This window comes from Hemiscyllium ocellatum, chromosome 12 (genome assembly GCF_020745735.1).
Source record: "Hemiscyllium ocellatum isolate sHemOce1 chromosome 12, sHemOce1.pat.X.cur, whole genome shotgun sequence".
Classification (NCBI taxonomy): Eukaryota; Metazoa; Chordata; class Chondrichthyes; order Orectolobiformes; family Hemiscylliidae; genus Hemiscyllium; species Hemiscyllium ocellatum.
Genome location: NC_083412.1, coordinates 21,362,462 through 21,389,558, shown reverse-complemented (window position 1 = coordinate 21,389,558; position 27,097 = coordinate 21,362,462). Strand labels below are relative to the sequence as shown.

Below are 27,097 nucleotides of genomic sequence, written 5' to 3'. Positions count from 1 at the left end.
TTTCATCACTTTAGCTACCTTGTCTCAATTTGTTTGTATGACTGTTTACTGTCATAAGGAAGCAGAATATGACATGTTGGGTTAGGGCAAATGCAAATGTTACAGCCCATAGTGCATATCCTGTTATGGTACCAGATAGTTGAGCACAGTTGCTGTATTTTTTTTGTTTAACTATTTAAGAGTAACTTGCCAACTCTGCATGATAATAAACTCAAACAATATCTGAAAACCATAAATAGTGCATTTCAATTAAGATTAGTGAAAACAAAATGTCCTATAGGAATAAAAATTAGACGACAGGGAAGCTCAAGGCGCAATTTCACGTTATGTTTAAACACAAACTGTGACATAGACAGGAAGTTTGTACAATAAAGAGAATGGCTGATAAGATTTAAAAATAGGATGTCTGTTACTTGCTTTGTAGGTTCAGACCATTGTGAATAATACCTCTTCAACCAAAGTAACAATAGCAAGTATTTTAGTTCCTTCAATATCTTAATGGATAAATGCACAGTAAAAACTCCTAATTTTGACAACAAATCTGTCAGTATAGAATGGTTTATAATCGATAGCAATAATCTTGAACAAACAAAGGTTTTCTGGTTCTGCATACCAAAAGGAGAGCTACTGAAAACACAGGATTTTGACTCTGATGCTCTTCACAGTAGAAGAGGTTGATACATGGTTTCTTAGAACAGAGGAGACTAAGATGATTGAACAGTTAAGGGAGGGAATGGGATAGAACAGCATTTCTACTGATTGAGTTAGCATGAAGAGACATGGGCATTAGATTACATATAGAAAAGGATTTAGAACTAACAGCAAGTCAAACCTGCATATGAACCAAAAAATGATATCAACATTCAACAGTAGAGTAGGTGGTTGAAGAAAGGAGAAAGAAAGAGGTAGTGGAACAAAGAACAGTTCATGGGGAGATAGTACAGAGTGATAATGGTTCTGGACTTGTATTTTAGAAGCCAGGTTGATAGATTTGTGCACATGGATTCAAGTTCCACTGTGACACCTGGTGGTCTTAAAATTTATTTAATAGCATCTGCAACTCAAAAATCCTAGAATTGAGTGCAAGTATCAGTAAAATGCAAATATTAATAGTATCATGAAACTATTAATATCTGCATTTAAAAAAAAGTCATTCAGGGAAATAAATCTGTTGTCCTTACCAGATCAACATATAACTAGATCCAAAGTAACATGGTCACATTTATGAACTAGCCAAGCAAGTCACCTCATTCAAGGGCAATTAAAATAGATAAGAAATGCTGTCCATGCCAGCAACATCCACATCCCATAAAAGGAATAAAAACACATGATTAGAACTGTTTACACAGGCTCTCAACATAGATTGGTTATTCAGTGTCATAATTTCCATCTAACTGTCAATTGGTTGAGAGCTGCTGACAATCATGGAAATCTCCCTCTACACATCAGCATCCTTGATACTAAGTGTAAAATGTAAAAGACAGGACAGATTTGGCCTTCCCACTCCCACCTTTCTCTCTTTCCCCTCTCGCAGCTGGTTTCAGTAGCTTCACTTTTATTTCAACAGATGTATTTACCTCTTCTCTCTCCCCTCCATCCCCAACCACCTCCCCCCTCCATTCAGTACTTCAACCTGACTGCTGACATCAGGTGTGATATTCTGGTCCTGAGATGTTGAGCAGAAAACAGAGGTTCTTGTAACTTAACTGCCAGTTCTGCACCATATTCTTAATAAACCAGGAAAGAGATAACACTGGGCTATTGTCCTAGGTGATGTGTCACACAATTGGTTAGCATTCAAACACTATCATTCACAGGCATGCCTAAAACTAAACAATGAAACACAGGGACACGGGTGATCAGGTCAAGACTGATTCTTTCCACAAATTCACACTGCACAGCATTAGTCATTCAACAGAGAAAGGAAATGGAGAGCTCATTGCTTTTTCCTCTTTCATAACAGAGTCATTAAGGCAATTTGCAGACTCAGTGCCTGCACTGAAATCCATTAATTCACCATTGCCTTGGAATCAAACTTTGCTGATTTGTATGACTCAGTGCAACACCGAAGAGGGAGATTTATAAGATGGAGCATTACATAGGAGGTGATCTGAAACCTTGCTCCCATTTCATTACTCAGACCATTCATCCATTACTCCTGATCGAGTTGACCTACATTGGCTTCCAATTATTTCATACCTTAAATTTATAAAATTCTCCTGTTTGCTGTCAAGAGCAATCATGGCTTTGCTCCTTCCTTATCTCAATAATCTGCTCTATCCCACAACTCTCACAACTGCATTATTTGAACTATGATATTTTGAGCATCACTGATTTTATATTGTTCTACCACTGGTGGCTATGCTTTCAGCTGTCCATGTTCTACACTCTGACATTTCTCTGCCTTTTCCCTCAAGCTACACCTTAAAACCCACCTACCTGACCAAGCTTTTGGCGATCTACTCCTTTGGCGGCCATTCTGAAGTACGCTTTTAGAAGATTCCTTTAAAGAGCTTTGAGATCTTAGGTAAGATTAGATTAGATTAGATTACTTACAGTGTGGAAACAGGCCCTTCGGCCCAACAAGTCCACACCGAAGCGCAACCCACCTAGACCCATTCCCCTACATTTACCCCTTCATCTAACACTACAGGCAATTTAACTTGGCCAATTCACCTAACCTGCACATTTTTGGACTGTGGGAGGAAAACGGAGCACCTGGAGGAAACCCATGTAGACAAGGGGAGAATGTGCAAACTCCACACAGAGTCTGATTCATTAGAAAAGCATTGCTAATGGAATATGTTGCTGATTGAAGTCATTTTGAAGCCAAAAACAAACAGCAAATCCTCAATTAATGTAGTGATGAAGAGTTTAACTCCATTGCTTCTTTTTTCCAGCCCATGACACAGGCAGCAACCAGCAGAGAAAACTGAACTTCACATCTAGCTTCTACATAGCAGTCTTCTGATGTCTGAATAGAAGCCAAGTAAAATAACTATTCCACTACAACCATTCTACTTGGTAACATTAATTTCTTCAAACATAGTTGTGAACTGCTGTTTAGTATAATTAGAGAATTTAGGTCTCTAATTCTCAAGGTTTGAGTTGTCAAAGGCAATCTGCTATCATCTCCCAAAAAGAATTCAACATGAAACAGCGATAAAAAGGATACAAAGCCAGCCCAATATCATGACATTGAGATGTGATTTTTCAAAAAAATTGATTCAGCGATATCGACCAGCATTTATAGCCCATGAGAAGCTAGTCATTCTTAACCTTAAAGGATAGCAGAGCATTTAGAAATACATAATATGATCAAACAGAGTCAGCACGGCATCTTGAAGGGGAAACCATGTCCCAAAGTTTTACTAGAATTCTTTGAAGTAATCAGCAGGACTGATAAGAAGGAAGCAGTGGGTGCAATACATCCAGATTTTAAGAATTTGATAAGGTACCACATGTTAGGCTACTTGATAAGATAATAGACTGTGTTGGGAAGATGTTATAATAGAATATGTAGAGGTTTGGCTAACTAATGGAAGACTATATTGGGATGGGAGGGCATCTTTAAGATGGCAAAAGTGAGGACTACAGATGCAGGAGATCATTGTCTCCATTAGAGTGGTGCTGGAAAAGCACAGCAGATCAGGCAGCATCTGAGAAGCAAGAAAATCAATGTTTCACGCAAAAGCCCTTCATCAGGAATGGATTTCCTGCTCCTCCGATGTTGCCTGACTTGCTGTGCCCCTCCAGCACCACTCCAATCCAGACCCAGGCATCTTTAAGATGGCAACCTGTAACTAGTGGAGGCATCAGTGCTGGCAGCACATTTGATTACAACATATATTAATGACTTGCACGAAGAAAAAGAATGTGCTCCAGCCAAGGGCTATCGAGGCTAGGCCATTCAGTATATTCAAGGCAGAGGTAAACAAATCAATGAGTGAATCCAGGGATAAAGGGAAAAGGCAGGAAGGTGGAAGTGAGGATTATCTGATCAGTCGCAATCTCACTGAATGGTTGTGCAGACTTGACGGGCTGAATGGCCTAATTCAACTTCTACAGTTTATGATCGAGATATAGTGAGCAAAACTGTTCAGTACTCCAGGTTAACCTTCACGAACACCTTACTTTGATATTTTCTGCACTTAAAACATTGTCAGTCTTTAGTACCAAAGTGCACGGCCACTCTCTTTCCTACACAATTCAATCAGTGATATTTTTGCCCACTCACTTAATTTATCACTGGCTCCTCATGGAGTCTTTATGTCCTAATCACAACACGTCTTCCCACCTATTTTTGTATCAGCAGCGCATCTCGATATATTCCCTCTTCCCTCCACCCAAGTCATTAATGCAGATGTTAAATAATTGAGAACCTAGAACTGATCCTTGGGGCAATCCACTAGTTACATTTTTCCAACTTGAAAAAGACCCATTAATCCAACCTGTCTTCAGTCTGCTAATCACTCCTCAATCAACGTTCATACTTCACCAAAGTACCATGAGCTCTTGTGCAATAAGCTTTTATGTGACACCTCACTGGATGCATTCTGGAAAGCCAAATATCATCACTGGTTCATCTTTATCAATTCTGTTTGTTATTTCCTCAAAGAGCTCCAACAGATTTGCCAAGCATGACTTCCCTTCATAAATCCATGATGACTGTTTGATTATGTTCAGATTTTCTAAATGCTTTTTCTTCCTTAATTACAGTTTCTAGTATTTTCCCAACAACAGATGTTGGGCTGACTGGCATCTAGTTTGCTGCTTTGTCTCTCCCATACTTTTTGAATAGGATGAAATTAGTGGGTTTTCCAATCAACCTTCCCCTGGACCCACCCTGGCCGACCCATTGTCTCAGCATGCTCCTGCCCCACTGAACTCATCTCTACCTACCTCGACACTGTCCTATCCCCCCTAGTCCAGGAACTCCCCACATACGTTCGAGACACCATCTCCTCCAAGACTTGCGTTTCCCCAGCCCCCAACACCTCATCTTCACCATGGATATCCAATCCCTCTACACCTCCATCCGCCATGACCAGGGCATCCAAGCCCTTCGTTTTTTCCTCTCCAGATGTCCCCAACAGTACCCTTCCACCGACACACACATTGCTTTGGCCGAACTGGTCCTCACCCTTAACAATTTCTCCTTCGAATCCTCCCACTTCCTCCAGACCAAAGGGGTAGCCATGGGCACACATATGGGCCCAGCTATGCCTGTCACTTTGTTGGCTACATAGAACAGTTGATCTTCCATAATTACACCGGCACCACTCCCCACCTCTTCCTCCGCTACATTGATGACTGCATTGGCGCCACCTCGTGCTCCCGCGAGGAGGTTGAGCAATTCATCAACTTCACCAACACATTCCACCCTGACCTTAAATTAACCTGGACCATCTCTGACACCTCCCTCCCCTTCCTGAACCTCTCCATCTCCATTAATGACGACCGACTTGACACTGACATTTTCTACAAACCCACCGACTCTCTCAGCTACCTGGATTACATCTCTTCCCACCCTACCTCTTGCAAAAATGCCATCCCGTATTCCCAATTCCTCGGCCTCCATGGTATCTGCTCCCAGGAGGACCAGTTCTACTACGGAACACACCAGATGGCCTCCTTCTTTAGAGACCGCAATTTCCCTTCTCACGTGGTTAAAGATGCCCTCCAACGCATCTCATCCACATCCCGCACCTCCGCCCTCAGACCCCACCTCTCCAACCGTAACAAGGACAGAACGCCCCTGGTGTTCACCTTCCACCCTACAAACCTTCGCATAAACCAAATCATCCGCCGACATTTCCACCACCTCCAAAAAGACCCCACCACCAGGGATATATTTCCCTCCCCACCCCTTTCCGCCTTCCGCAAAGACCATTCCCTCCGTGACTACCTGGTCAGGTCCACATCCCCCTACAAACCACCCTCCCATCCTGGCACTTTCCCCTGCCACCGCAGGAACTGTAAAACCTGTGCCCACACATCCTCCCTCACCTCTATCCAAAGCCCTAAAGGAGCCTTCCACATCCAAAGTTTTACCTGCACATCCACCAATATCATTTATTGTATCCGTTGCTCCTGATGCGGTCTCCTCTACATTGGGGAGACTGGGCACCTCCTAGCAGAGTGCTTTAGGGAACATCTCCGGGACACCCGCACCAATCAACCACACCGCCCTGTGGCCCAACATTTCAACTCCCCCTCCCACTCTGCCGAGGACATGGAGGTCCTGGGCCTCCTTCACCGCTGCTCCCTCACCACCAGACGCCTGGAGGAAGAACGCCTTATCTTCTGCCTCAGAACACTTCAACTCCAGGGCTTCAATGTGGACTTCAACAGTTTCCTCATTTCCCCTTCCCCCACCTCACCCTAGTTCCAAACTTCCAGCTCAGCACTGTCCCCATGACTTGACCTACCTGCCTATCTCCTTTTCCACATAACCACTCCACCCTCTCCTCCCTGACTTATCACCTTCATCCCCTCCCCCACTCATCCATTGTACTCTATGCTACTTTCTCCCCACCCCCACCCTCCTCTAGCTTATCTCTCCATGCTTCAGGTTCACTGCCTTTATTCCTGATGAGGGGTTTTGCCTGAAACATCAATTTCGCTGCTCCTTGGATGCTGTCTGAACTGCTGTGCTCTTCCAGCACCACTAATCCAGAATCTGGTTTCCAGCATCTGCAGTCATTGTTTTTACGTCCCTAAATCCACTGAGTCTGGAATATTTCAACAGAAGTGTCCACAATCTCTGGACCCTATTCCTTTAAAACCTTCTGGTCCTGACTACCTCTCCACCTTCTGGTCAACCTTCATCACATTCCCTCCATAGCCAGAGTATCCTTTCAGAGACAAGGAGCCCAAAATTGCACAATAGCCCAGGATGGTATCACCATGGCCCAGTACATTTGCAGCAAGACATGCCAGCTCCTATACCCAAATCTTCTCACAATGACGCCCATATACTTTTTATCTTCTTCACAACCTGTTGCTCCTGCATGCTGACAGACTGGTGTATAAGGACACCCAGGTCACATTGCACCTCCCTCCTTTCCCAATTTATTGTCACTTAAATAATAATCTGCCTTCCTAATTTTGCTACTAGTGGATAAACTCATATTTATCTACATTATATTTCATCTGCCATTCACTCAACATGTCCAAATCACACTGAAGCATTTCTGCATCCTGTTGATACCACCCTCCCAGCAAGTTGTCTCTCATCTGGAGATACTGTAGTTAGTTTCCTCATCTAAAATCATTTATATATGTTGTGAATAGCTGGAGTCGAATCATTGATCCCTGCAATACCCCATGAATCATTGCCTGCCACTTAAAAGAATGATTCAATCATTCTGTTTCCTGTCTGCAACCAGTTCTCTATTCATGAATAAATTACCCCCAATCCCATGTGTTTTAATTCTATGTGCTATTCTCTTATGCGAGACCTTATTGAAAGCCTTCTGAAAAAACAAGTAAACCACAAGGCTACAAAATAAATTACAAAAACCAAGCAACCCCTCCTCCTTTTGTTTTTCCTGTACTTGCAGAATGACAAATACCCTTGAATATTGAATTCCCAGTCTTTGCCAGCCTGCCATGTCTCTGTAATAACAACTAAATCATATTCATTTATTTCAATTTGTGCTATCAACTCATCTATCTTGTTAAAATGCTTTGAAGATTCAGATGAAGAATCTTAAACTGATTTTCTAATCATTAATACTTACTCTAGCTCTAATTTCTGCTGCACTCATCTGCATGTATTTTCTATCACTTTCTATCTCACATTGATTATCATCAGTCTCTTCTCTACAGCTCTCATTTTCCATTTGTGAACCTCCCTTCAATTGGCATCTTGTTCTCAAACAATCAAGCTGGCTTCATTGTCCTGGACGGTGTCATACCTCTTTTAATGTTGTACTCATTCTGTAAAATTGGGAGTCTTCCATCACACACCTGACTTGTGCCTTGCAGACAGTGAACGAGCTTTGAGGAGTGAGACTGACAGTTACTTGCCACAGAATTCAGAGTTTCTGAACTGCTTTTGCAGCCACAATATTTATATAGCTAGTCCAGTTTAGTTTCTAGTTAATGGCAACCCCAAGGTGAAGGTAGTGTGAGATTCAATGGCAGACATGTTGTTGAATGTGAAGAGGTGATAGTTAGATACTCTTTCACAGTCAATGCCTGGCATTAATATTACTTGTCAGCCTAATATTGAATATTGCCCAGGTCTTGTGGCATTTGGACATGGACTACTTCACTGTCTGAGAACAGGCACTATGCCTTACAGCACCAGAGATCTGGGTTCAATTCCACCTTTGAGCAACTGTCTGTGTGGAGCTTGCATATTCTCCATGTGTCTGCGTGAGTTTCTGCCAGATGCTCTGGTTTCCTACTACAGTCCAAAGGTGTGCAGGTTAGCTGGATTAGCCAAGGTAAATGTGGGGTTATGGGAATAGGTCAGGAGGCTTGGGCTGGGTGAAATACTCCGGAGAGTTGATGCAAACCTCTTTCCTTATTGTACGGATTCATAGAATCTAGAAATAGTAAAACATGTCGAATGTTGTGCAATCATCAGTGAACTTCCCCACTTCTGATGAAGGGAAGATCATTGAGAAAGCATCAGAAAATGGTTGGGCCAAGAATGGACCTTCAACAATCACAATATCTGTTGTTGCTGGCTAAGACTCCAACCAGTGCAATATTTTCCCTCTGCATTCACACTGACTTTGACTTTGCCTGGAGTCGCTGATGCCACACCAATTCAGATGCTGCCTTGATGTTTAAGACTACATTTTTACCTTATTTGTAAACTTCTGCAGAAACTGCTCTCTCAGCAAAGTGCAATCGAATAATAAACTTTCTTTCATATCACATGCCCGAGTTCTGCCTTCAGCTTAACGACAGCAGAGTCATAGAGATGTACAGATCAGAAACAGACCCTTTGGTCCAACTCGTTCATGCCAACCATATATCCCAACCTAATCTAGTCCCATTTCTCAGCATTTGGCCCATTTTCCTCCAAACCTTTCCTATTCATATACCCATCCAGATGCCTTTCAAATGTTGCAATTGTACCAGCCTCCACCACTTCCTCTGGCAGCTCATTCCATACACGCACCACCTTCTGCATGAAAAAGTTGTCCTTTGGGTCTCTCTTATATCTTTCCCCTCTCACCCTAAACCTATGGCTTCTAGTTCTGGACTCTCCCACTCCAGGGAAATGACATTGTCTATTTATCCCATCCATGCCCCTCATGATTTTATAAACCTATATAAGGTCACCCCTCAGCCTCCGATACTCCAGGGGAAACAGCCCCAGCCAATTCAGCCTCTCCCTATAGCTCAAATCCTCCAACCCTGGCAACATCCTTGTAAATCTTTTCTGAACCCTTTCATGTTTCACAACATCTTTCCGACAGAAAGGAAACCAGAATTGAATGCAATATTCCAACAGCAGCCTAACCAATGTCCTGTATAGCTGCAACATGACCTCCCAACTCCTATACTCAATACTCTGACCAATAAAGGAAAGCATACCAAATGCCTTCTTCACTATCCTATCTAGCTGCGACTCCACTTTCAAGGAGCTATGAACCTGCACTCCAAGGTCTCTTTGTTCAGCAACACTCCCTAGGACCTTACCATTAAGTGCATATGCCCTGGTAAGATTTGCTTTCCTAAAATGCAGCACCTCGCACTTATCTAAATCTCAGAGTGTTTGAAATGTATTTGAAATATATTCTTTCGCGTACTCTTAATTCTAGTTTTACCCCACAGAACTACAGGCTCTTGCACTACATTTGTAACTGAGGGGAATGGACGTTGACTAGTGGAAATGCAGCCAGCCTAGGTTTAAGACTGACAGGTCCTGGAGGAACCATCAGCTTGGGCTGCCTCATTGCTCTCACAAGAAAGCGGCACGGTGGCACAGTGGTTAGCACTGCTGCCTCACAGCGCCTGTAGACCCGGGTTCAATTCCCGACTCAGGCGACTGACTGTGTGGAGTTTGCACGTTCTCCCCGTGTCTGCGTGGGTTTCCTCCGGGTGCTCCGGTTTCCTCCCACAGTCACAAAGATGTGCGGGTCAGGTGAATTGGCCAAGCTAAATTGCCCGTAGTGTTAGGTAAGGGGTAAATGTAGGGGTATGGGTGGGTTGCGCTTCGGCGGGTCGGTGTGGACTTGTTGGGCTGAAGGGCCTGTTTCCACACTGTAAGTCTAATCTAATCTAAAGCCAGAACTTCAAATAGGAGGAATAAAATTTCCGGAGCTTGCAATGCCATTACCATGCTCAAGCGCATCTCAATCTTCACCACTATTAGGATTGCAAGATCTAAGCCATAGTTTCATCAAATAGTCAAAATTAACAAAGCATTACATAAAGTCAGTATTTACTCAACTATTTCATCTAGATTATGTACATGCAACTGTATTGTGCAAGGAGGTGGACATCTAAAAGGAAAGACAACATCATCCATTCTGCACCAAATTTGCAAGACATTTTCAATTTCCTAATACTGTATAAGAAACTTAGAACATCCTTGAATGTTGCCAAAACAAATTTATTAACTCCCATCTGGTCATCCATGTGGGGCAAACACTTTGCAATATGTTAAACACTTCCCATACTTTTGCAGCCAACACCAAAAGGCCAATGACAAGGAGATCTAAGATCAGATCAGATCAACCTTCTGCAAAGTACGATTACAAGCATTTGACAACAAAACCACATCAGTGATAGCATCCAAAAGGTGGGTGGATGGGTGGCATTGGGAGAAAGAGAGATCGGCAGCTAATGTAGACAAGAATAACTGAAATCTGGAGAATGAAAAAAAGAGAAAACTTGTAGAAAGCAGCTGGGCAACACTGTGCTGTCACGGTTTGTTTCAGGACATAAAATATGTAAACACAGCTGAGGATTTGAGATCCAAAATTAAGAAACAATCTAAAATATGGCTGACTTATCAAATTGCTTTCAATTACTAACTTCAAAATTAAATATTATGTGCTTTAGATAAATATTCCAGGACAAGATCTTCACATTTGCAGTTTTCTTCCTAATAACAGAATCAACTAACAGTGAATGATCTCGAACTCTTGGACAATTTTCTATGAGAATACAACTCCAAAAACATCCTGCAGTAACAGGTTCCCAGAGTTTGACTGTCAGCACACGTGTTGGGCGACAGGTTGAAATGTACAATATTCAGGGTATTGGAGGATAGATAGTGTGTGCCCCATTTAAGACTGCGATAGTGTTTTCTTTCCCTTTTAGAAGGTCGATGTTCTGCAAAATTCTCTTCTCCAGATAACAGTGGAAACTGGGTCATTGAATACATTCAAGATTGATCAACAAGGCAGTGAAAAATTATAGCGAGCAGTCAGGAAAGGAGGTGGTCACAATCAGATGTGCCATGATCTTGACTGACAAAACAGGCATAAAAGCCAAATCTGGAGTTCATATCAGAAGGGTGTGTTCTCATATTCAGGCCAAAGCCTTGATGCTGCGAGGCTGATGAACTACAAACACATGGACTGCAGTGGTTCGAGGTGGTAGCTCATCATCATCTTCTCAAAGGCACCTAGGGATGGGCAATAAATGATTGCCAGCCGGCAATTCCAAAATTCAACGAGTAGACAAAAAAAGTAATTGTTGGAATTTTAATTCTATTTAATTCTGGAAACAGAAACAATGATGTGCTTCTGCAAAACAAATGCCTACCTTGGCAAAAAGAAAAATGTGTTAGTGCTTTGATTTTAACTTTACTAACTGAATCAATGGAAGTATGCTCCAAAAGGAGTAAACCTTTTCAAAATCAATGACCCAGCTCCAAGTGCCAAAATGCAAATTCAATGTGCCAGATCAAATTGAATACAATCCTGGCCATTTTGAAAGGTTAAACATCTTCAAAATGAAAGATAAGTGTATATTCAACAATCTTGTCATTTTCATAGTTGACTAGTTCTTGGCTCCTAAATGCAGTACTAATTTGCGAGACATTATTTTTAAAGTATTTAGAGCTTGTTTTCTTGCATAAAACATTAAATATATCACACCATAGATCCAGCCTTTCTGGACAATAACTTTAAAGCATTAAATAGTTATTCCATTTTATAACCAAATGCGCAATCTAATTTAAACTTGTGTATAAACAACACTGTCGTCAGTAAGTGGAAAAAAATTACTCACAGTCTGCCAGGCAATACACTCCATGATCCTATGTTCACATCTTTCCAGGTGCTTGATCATCTCTCTGGTTAGATTTGGTTCTGCCTTAATAAAACTCTCAATAACCTTATAAAACTCATAAGCCTTTATATCAAACACACGAAGGATCCACGGGAAGGAGAGGTCAGTCTCTGCTTGAATGTCACCCGTCAACGTTATGTTCCCTAAGAACAAAAATTAAAAATGAGCAAGTTCTATATCCAGTAATACAGTCAAAACACAGACAAAAATAAAAAGGTAAATGTTTAAAATTATGAACCTATAGTAAGGTCTTTATTCTTTACTGCAATTTGACATTCACATAAAGCAAATAAATAATCTACATTGAATTAGGGAAAACAACTGGGTCACTAACTCCTTGCCAGTTACTTGGAAATATGGACAGCCCTTAAATCCGGTCACGCAAAAAAGATTTTATGATTTAACTGCATCCAACAAACAAGGAATAACACTTAAAGACAATCCAACTTTATTCCTTGTTTATTGAATTTATTCATAAGTGACTTTAAAATAATTAACAAAAGAGAGATGGAAAGCACCAGTTCTAATCTTGGGGTTGTTGAGAGCTAAAGATATCCTAATCTTGAGCAAGAAGATATAACGTGGTACAACAGCATGCCCATCACAAATAAATATTTAGTGTACAACGCCACAGTATATTAACTTGAGATAAATATAGCAAGTGTAGCTTGTGACACTATCCTACCTAGCAGATTTTGATGAGGTTAAAGAAAGACTACTTAATTTCTTGTTACCAAACATCGCAAATAAGAGGCATCTCAGTTCACTATAGGTAAAAACAATGACTGCAAATGCTGGAAACCAGTTTCTGGATTAGAGTGGTGCTGGAAAAGCATAGCAGTTCAGGCAGCATCCGAGGAGCAGGAAAATCGACGTTTTGGGCAAAAGCCCTTCATCAGGAATAGAGATATTCCTGATGAAGGGCTTTTGCCCGAAAAGTCAATTCAGAATCTCAGTTCACTATGTCAAGGTTTTCACAATACTTGTAAAATGTACTTGGAGGAGGTAGGACATTTGACAGTGTGATCCCCAGCATCAACTCACATGTTCCACAAGGTGTATAATATTCAGAGCTCCCTTTCAGAATTCCATGGCAAGCAACAATGCAACATATGTTATATTCAATGCAAACAATTTTAAAAGACAAAATATGAAGTTTAAGAGTGTCAGCATTGGAACACTGACACTCTTGCTTCAGAACTATAAGAATTCAAGCAATTGAATAGACTAGCCAGTGCTTTAAGTCTGCACCAATATTCAACAAAATTATCACTAATCTTCGGCTTCCACTAAATATCCTTGCTTTCTTCCTCTATCCTTATTCCCTAAGGGGCCAAAAAAAATCAATCTTAATGTACTCAACAAGAGTATCCACAACCTTCTGGGGCTAGTTGCAAATATATCCTCAACTTTTTGAGTGAAGAAATTTCTCCTCATTCCTGTTTAAATTGATCAACCCTTTCACTTGAGACTCTGATATATTCTTCTTTAGATATGGAGATTGCAACTACAAACAGCACACAAAGTGAGGTCTCATCAAAACCCTTTTTTAAAAAGGGTTCATTGGATGAGGTGTCAACAGTAAGGCCAGTATTTGTTATCTATCCCTAATTGCCTTTGAACTGAATGGCTTGCTCAGATTTCAGATGGCAGTTAAAAGTCAATCACGTTGCTGTAGATCTTCCTTCCCTCAAGAATGTTAGTGAACAACATTGACCTTTACGAGAATTGATGATAGTTTTATGGTCACCTTTACCGAAATCAGCTTTCAGCTCCACCTTTTATTAATTGATTGTAAATCCCACCAGCTGTTAATCCACTTTTAATGACTGCAATACAATTTACCTTGGAGTGCTTGCTGCCTTTATACAGTAACTGTGACCTTCTTGTACAAATACACCCAAGTCCCTTTGAACATCTTAAAAAAAATTCATGCCTAACATGATACTTGCTTTTCCAATCTTATTATTAAAGTGAAAAACTGCAGATGTCCCTAAATTGTACTCCACATTTTACTTTGTTGCCCACTAATTTTAACCTATCGATACCAATTTGCAGCCTCTTTATGACCTCACGGTTGAGGAGTTTTTCTGTTCAAAACCCACTTAAAAGATTTGAGTATAAATCATAAAATGATTTTGTGCAAAAGGCATCATTCAATCGAATATGCATATGTTAACACTTTTGTAGAGCTAGTCAACCAGCTCCATTTAATCAGCTCAAGTGCTACTATGTGTTGCACAACAACTGTGAAGGTTTTGTTAGGCTCCTTCCTATCAATTCTGGTCTCCTTCCTATTGGAAGGATGTTGTGAAACTTGAAAGGGTTCAGAAAAGATTTAAAAGGATGTTGCCAGGGTTAGAAGGTTTGAACTATAGGGAGAGGCTGAACAGGCTGGGGCTGTTTTCCCTCGAGTGTCGGAGGCTGAGGGGTGACCTCAGAGGTTTATAAAATCATGAGGGGCATGGATAGGAGAAATGGACAAAGTCTTTGCCCTGGGGTGGGGGAGTCCAGAACTAGAGGGCATGGGTTTAGGGTGAGTGGAGAAAGATATCGAGTCACCCGAGGCACTACACGAGTAGTGCCTCCCACCCTTCCACCTCCTCTAACCTAATAATAAGACCAATTGTGACTAGCGGGTAAGTGCTGCATTTTCCTTGTTTGTTTCTTTAGATTTAGTTGGTTTTGTTGTTTTTTTTTAAGGAAAGCTTACTTTTAGAGGGATGGCAGTGCAGAGAGGGCAATGTTCCTCTTGCAACATGTATGAGGTGAGGGAAGCCATTAGCGTCCCTGCTGAGTACACTTGCAAGAAGTGCACCCATCTCCAGCTCCTCCAAACCTGTGTTAGGGAACTGGAGCTGGAGTTGGATGAACTGCGGATCATTCGGGAGGCAGAGGAGGTCATAGATCGGAGCTTTAGGCAAGTAGTTACTCCGAAAGTTCAAGATAGATGGGTGACAGTGAGGGGGAGTGGGAGGAGGAAGCCAGTGCAGGGACCCCCTGCAGTCATTCCCCTCAAGAACAAGTATACCGTTTTGGATACTTGTGGGGGGGGATGACTTACCAGGGGCAAGCAACGAGGTTCAGGCCTCTGGCACGGAGCCTGGCCCCGTTGCTCAGAAGGGTAGGGTGGAGAAAGGTAGAGCAATAGTTCTTGGGGACTCGATAGTGAGGGGTACAGACAGACGGTTTTGTGGGGGCGACAGCGACTCACGTTTGGTATGTTGCCTCCCAGGTGCAAGGGTACGTGATGTCGCTGATCGTGTTTTCCGGGTCCTTAAGGGGGAGGGGGAGCAGCCCCAGATCGTGGTCCACGTTGGCACCAACGATATAGGTAGGAAGAAGGGTGAGGGTGTCAGACAGGCTTTCAGGGAGCTAGGTTGGAAGCTCAGAGTTAGAACAAACAGAGTTGTAGTCTCTGGTTTGTTACCCGTGCCACGTGATAGAGAGTCGAGGAATAGGGAGAGAGAGCAGTTAAATGCGTGGCTACAGGGATGGTGCAGGAGGGAGGGATTCCGGTTTCTGGACAACTGGGGTCCTTTCTGGGGAAGGTGGGACCTCTATAAAAAGGATGGGCTACACCTGAACCTGAGGGGCACCAGTATCCTTGGGGGGAGGTTTGCTAGTGCTCTTTGGGAGGGTTTAAACTAACTCCGCGGGGGCATGGGAACCAGGACTGTAGCTTTAGGGTACAGGACCTTGAGTGTAGGGAGGTTAGGAATAATGCAGCGATCTCTAAGGAGGGTGCCTGTAACCAGAAGGGTGGATTGAAGTGTGTATACTTCAATGCCAGAAGTATAAGGAATAAGGTAGGTGAACTTGCAGCGTGGGTTGGTACCTGGGACTTCGATGTTGTGGCCATTACAGAGACGTGGGTAGAACAGGGACAAGAATGGCTGTTGCACGTTCCAGGGTTCAAATGTTTTAGTAGGATCAGACATGGGGGTAAAAAAGGGGGAGGCGTGGCATTACTTGTCAAAGATAGTATCACAGCAGTGGAATGGACGATGGAAGAGGACTTGCCATCTGAGGTAGTTTGGGCTGAGGTTAGAAATAGGAAAGGTGAGGTCACCCTGTTAGGTGTTTTCTACAGGCCTCCTAATAGTCCTAGAGAAGTAGAGGTTAATATTGCGAGGATGATTCAGGAAAAGAGTGAAGGTAGCAGGGTGGTTGTTATGGGGGACTTTAACTTCCCAGATATTGACTGGGAGAGCTATAGCTCGAGTTCATTAGATGGGTCGGTGTTTGTACAATGTGTGCAGGAGGGTTTCCTGACACAATATGTCGACAGGCCAACAAGAGGGGAGGCTATATTGGATTTGGTTCTAGGTAATGAACCAGGCCAGGTGTTAGACTTGGAGGTAGGTGAGCACTTCGGGGACAGTGACCACAACTCGGTGACTTTTACTTTAGTGATGGAGAGGGATAATCGTGCGCCGCAGGGCAAGAGCTATAGCTGGGGGCAGGGAAATTATGATGCAGTGAGGCATGACTTAGGATGTGTGGATTGGAAAAACAGGCTTCAAGAGAAGAACACTAATGAGATGTGGGGATTGTTCAAGGAGCAGCTACTGCGTGTCCTCGATAGGTATGTACCAGTCAGGCATGGTGTAAAGGGCCTTGTGAGGCAGCCGTGGTTTAGTAAGGAATTGGAGTCCCTTGTGAAAGGGAAGAAGGCGGCATATGTAAAGATGAGGCGTGAAGGTTCAGTAGGGGCGATTGAGAGTTAAGGTAGCCAGGAAGGAGCTAAAGAGGGAGCTAAGAGAAGCGAGAAGGGGACATGAAAAGTCTTTAGCTGGTAGGATTTGGGAAAACCCAAAGGCTTTCTATAGGTATGTCAAGAATAAAAGGATGACTAGGGTAGGTATCGGTCCAGTCAAGGATAGTAGTGGGAAGTTGTGTGTGGAGGCGGAGGAGATTGGAGAGACATTAAATCAGTACTTTTCATCAGTATTCACTCAGGAACAGGACACTGTTGCTGATGTGAATATGGAATCACAAATAATTAGAATGGATGCCCTGGAAATATGCAGGGAAGAGGTTTTGGGAATATTGGAAAGGATGAATATAGATAAGTCTCCTGGGCCTGATGGCATTTACCCCAGGATCCTATGGGAAGCTAGGGAGGAGATAGCAGAGCCATTGGCCTGGATTTTTATGTCGTCATTGTCAACGGGAATAGTACCAGAGGACTGGAGGATAGCGAATGTGGTCCCATTGTTCAAGAAAGGGAGTAGGGATAGCCCTAGTAACTATAGGCCAGTGAGTCTGACTTCAGTGGTGGGCAAAGTCTTAGAGAGAATGGTAAGGGATAAGATTTATGAACATCTGGGTAGGAATAACGTGATCAGGGATAGCCAGCATGGTTTTGTGAAGGGCAGGTCGTGCCTCACAAACCTTATTGAGTTCTTTGAGAAGGTGACTAAGGAAGTGGACGAGGGTAAAGCAGTAGATGTTGTGTATATGGATTTTAGTAAGGCGTTCGATAAGGTTCCCCATGGTAGGCTAATGCTAAAACTTCGGAGGTATGGCATTGAGGATACATTAGAGGTTTGGATTAGGAATTGGCTGGCTGGAAGGAGACAGAGGGTAGTAGTTGATGGATTATGTTCATCTTGGAGCGCAGTTACTAGCGGTGTACCACAAGGATCTGTTTTGGGACCATTGCTTTTTGTTATCTTTATAAATGATCTAGAGGAAGGACTTGAAAGCTGGGTAAGCAAGTTTGCGGATGACACAAAAGTCGGTGGAGTTGTGGATAGTGAGGAAGGAAGTGATAGGTTACAGCGGGATATAGATAAGTTGCAGAGCTGGGCGGAAATGTGGCAAATGGAATTCAATGTAGCTAAGTGCGAAGTCGTTCACTTTGGTAGAAATAACAAGATGATGGATTACTGGGCTAATGGTAGGCTACTTGGTAGTGTGGATGAGCAGAGGGATCTTGGTGTCCATGTACACAGATCTCTGAAAGTTGCCACCCAGGTAAATAGTGCTGTGAGGAAGGCATATGGTGTACTGGGCTTTATTGGCAGAGGAATTGAGTTCCGGAGTCCTGAGGTCATGTTGCAGTTGTATAAGACTCTGGTGAGGCCTCATCTGGAGTATTGTGTGCAGTTTTGGTCGCCATACTATAGGAAGGATGTGGAAGCTTTAGAACGAGTGCAGAGGAGGTTTACCAGGATGTTGCCTGGAATGGTAGGAAAATCTTATGAGGAAAGGCTGAGGCACTTGGGGCTGTTCTCATTGGAGAAGAGAAGGTTTAGGGGAGATCTGATAGAAGTGTATAAGATGATTAGGGGTTTAGATAGGGTAGATACTAAGAACCTTTTACCGCTAATGGAGTCAGGTGTTACTAGGGGACATAGCTTTAAATTAAGGGGTGGTAGGTATAGGACAGATGTTAGGGGTAGATTCTTCACACAGCGGGTTGTGAGTTCATGGAAAGCCCTGCCCGTATCAGTGGTGAACTCTCCTTCTTTATGGTCATTTAAGCGGGCATTGGATAGGCATTTGGAAGTTATTGGGCTAGTATAGGTTAGGTAGGATTCGGTCGGCGCAACATCGAGGGCCGAAGGGCCTGTACTGCGCTGTATCCTTCTATGTTCTATGTATCCTTCTATATAATAGCGACCTACGGAGCTACATTTTCCTTACAGAAGGAAGTGCTTGTATGGAATGAACTGTTAGAGGAAGTGGTGGAGGCTGGTACAATTGCAACATTTTAAAAGGCATCTGGATGGGTATATGAATAGGAAGGGTTTGAAGGGATATGGGCCAAGTGTTGGCAAATGGGACTAGATTGGGTTAGGATATCTGGTTGGACCAAAGGGTCTGTTTCTGTGCTGTACTTCTCTATGACTCGATGACTAACGTTTGCTGTGCCTTGCTGTTTCTTAGTTCCACTCAAATTGATTTTTAAAACTTAATTCAGGGATATAGGGTTCACTGTCTTATCCAGCATTTAACCGCCCATCCATAACTGCCCTTGAAGAAGGTAGTAGTGAGTTTGAACAGCTAAATGTCACTTGGTGTCAAACACCAATAATGCCATTAAGGAAGGAGTTCCAGGATTTTAAACACAGTGACAGTGAAGGAACAGTAACAAACTTCAATGTTAGGATAATCGTGATCCATTGATCCAAGTTCCTCTCTTTCTAACATATTGATTACACCCTTTATAACAGGTGCTACTCCAGCTTCTTTCCACCTATCCATTCCATCGGCCTTTCTTTTCCAATCTCAGTCACTCTGCAGCCTTGTCACTGTAAAGGAATTAGATCAATCCATTTACATCAATTCATGCATTCAAAACAACTTTTTGTGAATTCTGCATGCACACAGATGCCTTTAATATAGGCTTTATAATTTGAATTTTGATCCAATTTGATACTGCAAGTATATTAATCCTGGTCCTGCCAAGATACAGTCCAGTCATCTTGTACAGGTCCCACCTGTTTAAAACCAGTCCCATTTCATCAGGGATCAGATGCCCTTACTCCTGCATCATCAATTTTCCAACCACTTGCTCAATTCTCCCATTTCATGCTTAATAACATGTGGGACACGGGTAATCTGAGAATACTGCTTTGGAGCCCTCTGGTTCTTTTCCCCAATTACAATAAACAGGTACATACAGAAATGAATACAATGCTGTTGAAGTCTAAAGTGTTTAAAAAAGTAACGTAACTAACTTGCTTATACACAGTATGTCTCAACTTAAAAAAACAAATAATTCTGTATTCTTCTTAACCTGTTCTGTCACCTTCATAGTTGTGCACATGTGACAATGTTGCTCCTTTAACAAACTTATGTTGTCCTTAATTTTTTTTTCCCAAAATGGGTTGTAAAAGGCAGAGTTACAGATCTGTCTGGGTAGAGGCCACTTTGATTATGGCTAACAGATACTGCCTAAGGCAACAATTAGGGAAATGGGCTTTTAGGTGTTTTTTTAAAGAACACTTAAAACAATGAAAGGGGAGAAACTAGTTCTCCCAGTTTAGGGATTTTTTTGGTTTGGTTTAGATGTTAGCTAGAGTGAAGAGAGGTTCCATACTGATTCTCTCTCTGACATCTCTCCTGTGTTTGATTTTACATTTTTGCCAAGGAGTGTGTTTATGGGGGTATTGCTGGAAATTGGACCTGCATCATTAAGTTGTGATAGAGTTGGTTGGGTTTTCAGATAGGGTAAATTATTCTACATTCTATTCTCTTTTGTTCACGTTTCACTCAGTAAGTAAATTCTGTTTTGTTTAATACTGAGTGGTTTGACACTTGTATTGCTCCTGGAATATACACCTTACATCTGCTTAAAACAACTAGAAAAGTTAGGGTCAGGGCTACCTTCTCAAAATATTTTCAGAGAGTCGGGCCTGGTCCATAACACACCACAGTTTCTGTTCCTCTATCACTTTTAAAATTCTATTTCATATTTCATCTCGTCATTCTTCCCACCAAAATGTACTACTTCATATGTAAGAGTGGTGTTAATAACCTCCCCTGAACGCCTCCTTCCTTCCAGCCTTGATGGTTTCTTTAAACATCAGTTACTACAAGTGGTGGAATTGCCCTTCACTGATTAGTCATGAAAGCACCGATTATTCTGGGCTTTATAAATATAGCCAGGACGTTATGTTAAACTCATATTATAACGAAAGTTGGCCCTAGCTGGATTAGTGTGTGTAATTATGGGCCTCCCTTTAGGAAGGACATTAAGCTTTTTGTGAACATACCAAAAAAAATGTTTTAAGGATTTAGGCGACTACACTAATCCAAAAAGAAAACATTGCTGATGCTGCAAATTTGAAATAAAAGCAGAAATACTCAGGTATTCCAGCATCATTTGTGTAAAGAAAAACAGAGGTAACACTTCAGGTGATCTCTAGTGCCAAGCGACTATGATATATTTGGCACCAGAGATAGCGACCAAATGTTTGGCTGCTTATCATTTCCTCTAGCCTTTTGAAAGGATGTTTTCTGCTGCCCTGGCTCTGCACTTAATCAGTCTTCAGATTTCATCCTATTGCCCGCAATGCCCTTGCTCTTACCTTGCCCACAAGAGTCACCTTAAGCTTCAAATGCTATTCCAATTTCCTATATCCCTTACTGACCTGAGGACTTGAGTTAAATATCACATTGGTAGTTTGAGTTTTATTGAATTTAAATTTCCCAAACTTAAAAAGAAGCCAGCCTAATGGTGACCACCACCTGTTGTTGAAAACTGCTTGGTCCACTAATGCCTTAGCATGGTGGACTTTTGAATACCCTCTTGACAATTAGGGATGGGTAATAAATGCTGGCCCAGTAAATGGCAAGCCTCTGTTTTGATATGATGCTGATCTGTCATCTTGAATGGAGTCCATAAGAATGTTACTGCCATAGATAATCTCAGAATCCCTTCGGTACAGAAGCAAGTCATTCGAATCATTGAGTCCACACCAACCCTCTAAAAAGCAGTCCATCCAGACCCCTACCCTATGTAAATCTGTATTTCCCATTGCTAATCCACCTAGCCTACGCATTCCTGGACACTATGGACAATTCACCTAACCTGCACATCTTTGGACTGTGGGAGGAAACCGGAGCACCCACAGGAAACCCATGCAGACACTGGAGGAAAGTGCAAACTCCACACAAATATTCACTGAGGATGGAATCAAACCTGGGTCCCTGGCACCGAGAGGCAGCAGTGTTAGCCACTTAGCCACCATGTATCCTGGTCCAACAATCTGAATAGTTGGTATAGGGATGGTTATGGCCACAGCTCAGCTGCATAAAGCAGAGGACAATGGTCAAAGGATGTTGCGTGGCCGGAAGCCTGTGCCCAGTGGTATACTACAGGGCTTGCATCTAGGTCCCTCGCTGTTTTGGGTTATACCTTAATAATCTAGACACAAATATAGGAGACAAAATCACTTAGTTGGCAGATGACACCAAAATTGATGATGTGGTAAATAATGAGGAGAAAGCCTTAAAGTTCAGACTGATAAACAATGCCTGGTCAGATGGGCTAATCAATGGCAAATGGAATTTAATCCTGACAATTGTAAAGTGATGTATTTTGGGAAGACAAGGCAAGGGTTTTCACATCGAATGGTAGGTCTTAGGAAATACAGAAGATCACAGGGATCTTGGTGTACCTGACCAAAACTTCTTGAAGGCAACAGGACAGATAGATAGGGTGGTTATGGCAGCATTTGAGATATTTGCCTTTATTAATCAAAGCACTGAATACAAGAGCAAGAATGTTCTGTTAGAGCTGTTAGGCCACAGGTGGAGTACCATGTGCAGTTCTGCTCACTACATTATAGGAAGGATGTCATTGCACTAGACGGGCTGAACAGAATCACCAGGATGTTGCTTAGGTTGGAACAATTCAGAGTTGTTTCCTTTGAGCAAAACTAAATATCACATAACACCAGGTTATGGTCCAACAGTTTTATTTGAAAGTACAAGCTTCCAACTAAACCTGTTGGATTATAACCTGGTGTTGTGCGATTTTCAACTTTGTCATCCTTGTCCAACATCAGCAATTCCACATAATTCCTTTGAGCAAAGAAGGTTGTGAAGGGCCCTGACTGAGATGTATAAATTTCTGGGGGATAGACAGAAATTTCTCCCCTGAGCAGAGGAATCAATAATCAGGAGATTTTGAGGACATTTGAGGAAACAGCTTTCCACCCAGAAGGTTATAGATACCTGGAACTCACCTGTCTAAAAAGTGTGGAAGAAGCAGAAACCTCAAGATATTGAGATAAACACTTGAAACACCATAGCATACAAGGCTACAGGCCAAGTGCCAGAAAATCACATTATAGCAGATGGATATTTGATGACTAGTGTAGACATCGAATAGAATACCAAGACTGCTAAAAGATGTGATTCTGTCCACTAAGTCTACACTGACCTTCTGAACAGCATCCTAACCAAACCCATAATGCACGTAGCATTGCATTTCCCGTGGCTAATCCACCTGGCCTGCACATCCCTGGTCACTATGGGCAATTTAGCATGGCAACCTGAGCACCCAGTGGAAACCCACACAGACACAGGGAGAATGTGCAGTCATCAAAGACTGGACTCAAACCCAGGTCCCTGGAACTGTGAGGCAGCAGTGTGAATCATTGTGTAATCTTAAACACTATGGGCTGAAGGGTATCTGTCCATGCTGTAAATATTCTGACTCTCTAAGCTCTAAATAGCCTCAAGCATCCACTCTATTGCTATAAGGAAGTAGTGTAAATGAGTTCCAGGTTTCACAGCCAAAACAAATTCAAATAATTGTCTGGTAGCACAGAAATCAAGAGGGGGTGAAAGGAAGGTAGAAGGTGCTCTGATGTCCAGAGCATCAGAGGCAATGTCCTCGCAATGAACACATTTGAGTTTAAAAGGCACATGAATAAGTACAGGAAAAGGAAAGGTCTAGAGGGATATGGGCCAGGAGCAGGCAGGTGGGACTGGTTCAGTTTGGGATTATGTTCATCATGGACTGGTTGGACCGAAGAGTCCGTTTCCGTGATGTATGACTCTATAACTTGAGTACTGCTGAAAAAGGACAGTTTCATCAAATCTTTTTGCCTTGTATTCTTCAAAAATAACAGCGTAAAGGGGCCATTTTATCCTGTAGGAGAAAAGAATGCAGATTGATTATAAGTGGACTCTGATTGGTAGAGGCATTGCCATAGAAAATGACTGGATAATGGACAGTCCAGTCAGAATATTTCTCATTCTACATCATGTCATCACCAGGTCATCTCCTCTGCCCTGAAGCTCTTCAACCATGTCCTGAATTCTTAGCTACCTTCTCCCCAGCCTCACCCCACTCCCATTTATCTCTCCACCCCGGAGGCTCCCAGCCTGTTTCCTGACGAAAGGCTTTTATTCGAAACGTTGGTTTGCCTGCTCCTCGGATGCTGCCTGACCTGCTGTGCTTTTCCAGCACCACTCTAATCCTGACTCTGATCTCCAGCATCTGCAGGCCTCACTTTTGCCTTCATGCAAAGACAAGCCATGCTCACTTCGCTTTCCTAAATGTGCACTATCACACTATCAATATATTACTGAATCAGTGGTTCGGAACTGAGCTAGTGAGTGGATCAATGGATGGATGAGTGAATGGATGAGAAGATCAGAGTCATAGTGATACAGCATGGAAAGAGACCCTTCACTCCAACTTATCCATGCCGATCAGATATTCTAAATTAATCTAGTCCCTAAATTAATCTAGTCAGCATTTGGCCCAAATCCCTCTAAACCCTTCATATTCATATACCAACTAGATACCTTTTAAATGCCGTAATTGTATCACCTTCCACTACCTCCACTGGCAGTTCATTCCATACATGCATCATCCTGTGCAAAAAAGTTGCCCTTAGGTCCCCTTTGTATATTCCCCCTCTCACTTTAAACCTATGTCCTCTAGCTTTAGACTTCCCAACTCTGGTGAAAAGACTTTGACCTATTTACCCTATCCATGCCTGTCATGAGTTATATACCTCTAAGGTCACCCTGCAGCCTCTGATGCTCCAGGGGAAATAGCCCCAGCCTATTCAGCCTCTCCCTATAGCTCAAACCCTGGCAACATCCTTGTAAACCTTTTCTGCACCAAGTTTTACACCATCTTTCCTAAAGTAGGGAGACTAAGGTGAGTGGGTAAGTCAATGTGCAAGAAAGGGCAGGTGAGGAAAATGGGCAGAGCAGCAGATGGGAACATGGTGAGGTAGAATGACAATAATTGGAGGGGTAATCAGCTTTTTTTGAAGGGTGGTGTTGAGTGTTGGATGGCCAGTCGTGAGGGTTTACTGGATTATTAAATCAGGGCTGTTTAGAAAGTATGGCTACACGGGAGTTGCAATAGAATTTCTTTCCTTTATCATTTCCACTGTAACTAATCACAGCTAAGTATATCAGGACAGCCTGAAGTCTCCAACACTAACTCTTAGCTGGAGACTTTTGTTGAGGGTTCTGGAGGTTAGGGAAATTGCCTATCAGAAGTTTAAACTTCCTGCCGTTGTCTGTCTGGTCTCATGACAATTCAAAGAGAAGATCTAGGCCATAATTTGTAGTTTCTCCATTTTATGCCAGCAGGGAAGCTCATCCTTCCTTTGTCACAGCTAACTACTTAAACTATAGCTTCAAATTTTAAGACGACAAGTTGCATAAATGGTTAGTTTTGGAGATTTCACACAGGAATGATGAGACAAGGTTGTCATTCCTGCAGCTGACCATTATTGGTAAACTGCTATCAGTACAAAAAAAAAAATTCAAGGATAACATATAGACATAAATATTCCAAGTTTAATCTGCTGGCTCAAAATTCTCCACCCAAAGGCTGCTTCATATAAAACCTACTTTGTCTCCCAAACTGGCTGAGAACGGTCATGAGTACTGCTAAGAAAACCACCATAACACTCCATAATGCAACGATTAGCAACAGGCATTGTCATTTTACCCCAGTGTATATTAAGCATATGGGGAGGGCTCTTATGGTACAATGTTATTATCCCTAGATCTGAGCCAGAACACTTGGGTTGAAGTCCCACTTGTTCTAGGTATGTGATAACACATCTGAATAAATGTATTATTACAGTCAAATGTGGCCTTGAGGTTTGCTGCTTTAAGTTGAATTGAATTATCAGGAATGGCAAGTTTTGCTTCTCCTGGAATACTTCATGGCTTGTTAAAAAAAAACAGACAAAGCAAAAGGTTAAAAAAGAGCCCAAGACTTATCAAACCTAGAGATCACAAGCAAAATGGAAAATCTTGAGTTAAATGGTAATGAAATTGTACTACTGCAAACCAAAGAATTTCTGACAAAATATTTAAAATTTAAAGACCCATTATGTACTTACAAGTAGTTCCATATGTGGTCATGACCACCTCCACAGCACAGGCGTGTAGAGATCCATGAAATGTAGCATCATTCAACAACTTGCTACAAAACAGAGGGGAAGAGATCATATGAAAATAGATCTTTTTTTAAAAAAACAGGTGAATTGGTTTCATGTTTTCGGAAGGAAATCTAAATAAAATTTACCTAAAATTTTGGACAGAGAGACGTTCTTCTTCCTGGAAATATAATACAGACTAGTGACTAAACAAACTTAGGCACAGAACACAGCTTTCCAAAAGCATTACTAAAGCAATTCATCCCATGGCAAAGCAGTTGAGTTAAACAGTGTAGAACTAGACCTGAAGTTTGAAAGCCTTTACAGAAAAGAACAAATCAACCTGCTTTAATTGACAAAATCCTCCTCTGGGCCTTCAACCTGTCTGTTTGACCACTACATTGTACTTTGTTCCATATCTAGGTTGTCACTCTAGAGGACTGAACAGGATGATATTACAGTGGCATGTTTCAGAAGAGATGTGCAACAGATACCTTGTTTGTCTGTTGAAGGGACATTAGAAAGTCTATGACACAATTAAACATTCTTAGGGTCTTTGTTCTAGACAAGAGTTTCCCTCAAGATGATAAAAGAATATTAAGCAACACTCCTATTGCAAATTACAGCACATTTCTAGCAGAAAATGAACAATTTTATTGAATGATGTTATATAGATATATAACTAAGTTTAACATTATCTAACAGCTAACCCAATGCCACTATCTAGCAATCTAGCGAAGCAAGGCTCCTTGGGCAAAAGTGACTATAATATAGAACTCTTCATTAAGATGGTGAGTGGGACTGTTGATTCAGGAAATTTTGATGGAATGAGGCACAAGCTGGCCATGAGAAACATTACTTAAGGGTTACTTGAAGTGGTTTGGCTAAGACAAACATTTCAAGAATGCATAGATGAACTGCAACAATTGTTCATTCCTGTTGAG

The 27,097-nt window shown here is 42.0% G+C and overlaps 1 protein-coding gene across 2 annotated transcripts in view; it reads right to left on the bottom strand.

The window, feature by feature from the left end:
* rb1 (retinoblastoma 1) overlaps nt 1–27,097 on the bottom strand; it is a 199,226-nt gene that overhangs the window by 103,459 nt on the left and 68,670 nt on the right. For both annotated transcript variants that reach the window (XM_060833366.1, XM_060833367.1), the window contains 3 exons: nt 26,303–26,334; nt 26,118–26,200; nt 12,211–12,413 (listed from right to left, as the gene is read on the bottom strand). In XM_060833366.1, coding sequence (XP_060689349.1) covers nt 12,211–12,413; nt 26,118–26,200; nt 26,303–26,334 — 318 coding nt within the window. The remainder of the gene's footprint in view (nt 1–12,210; nt 12,414–26,117; nt 26,201–26,302; nt 26,335–27,097) is intronic.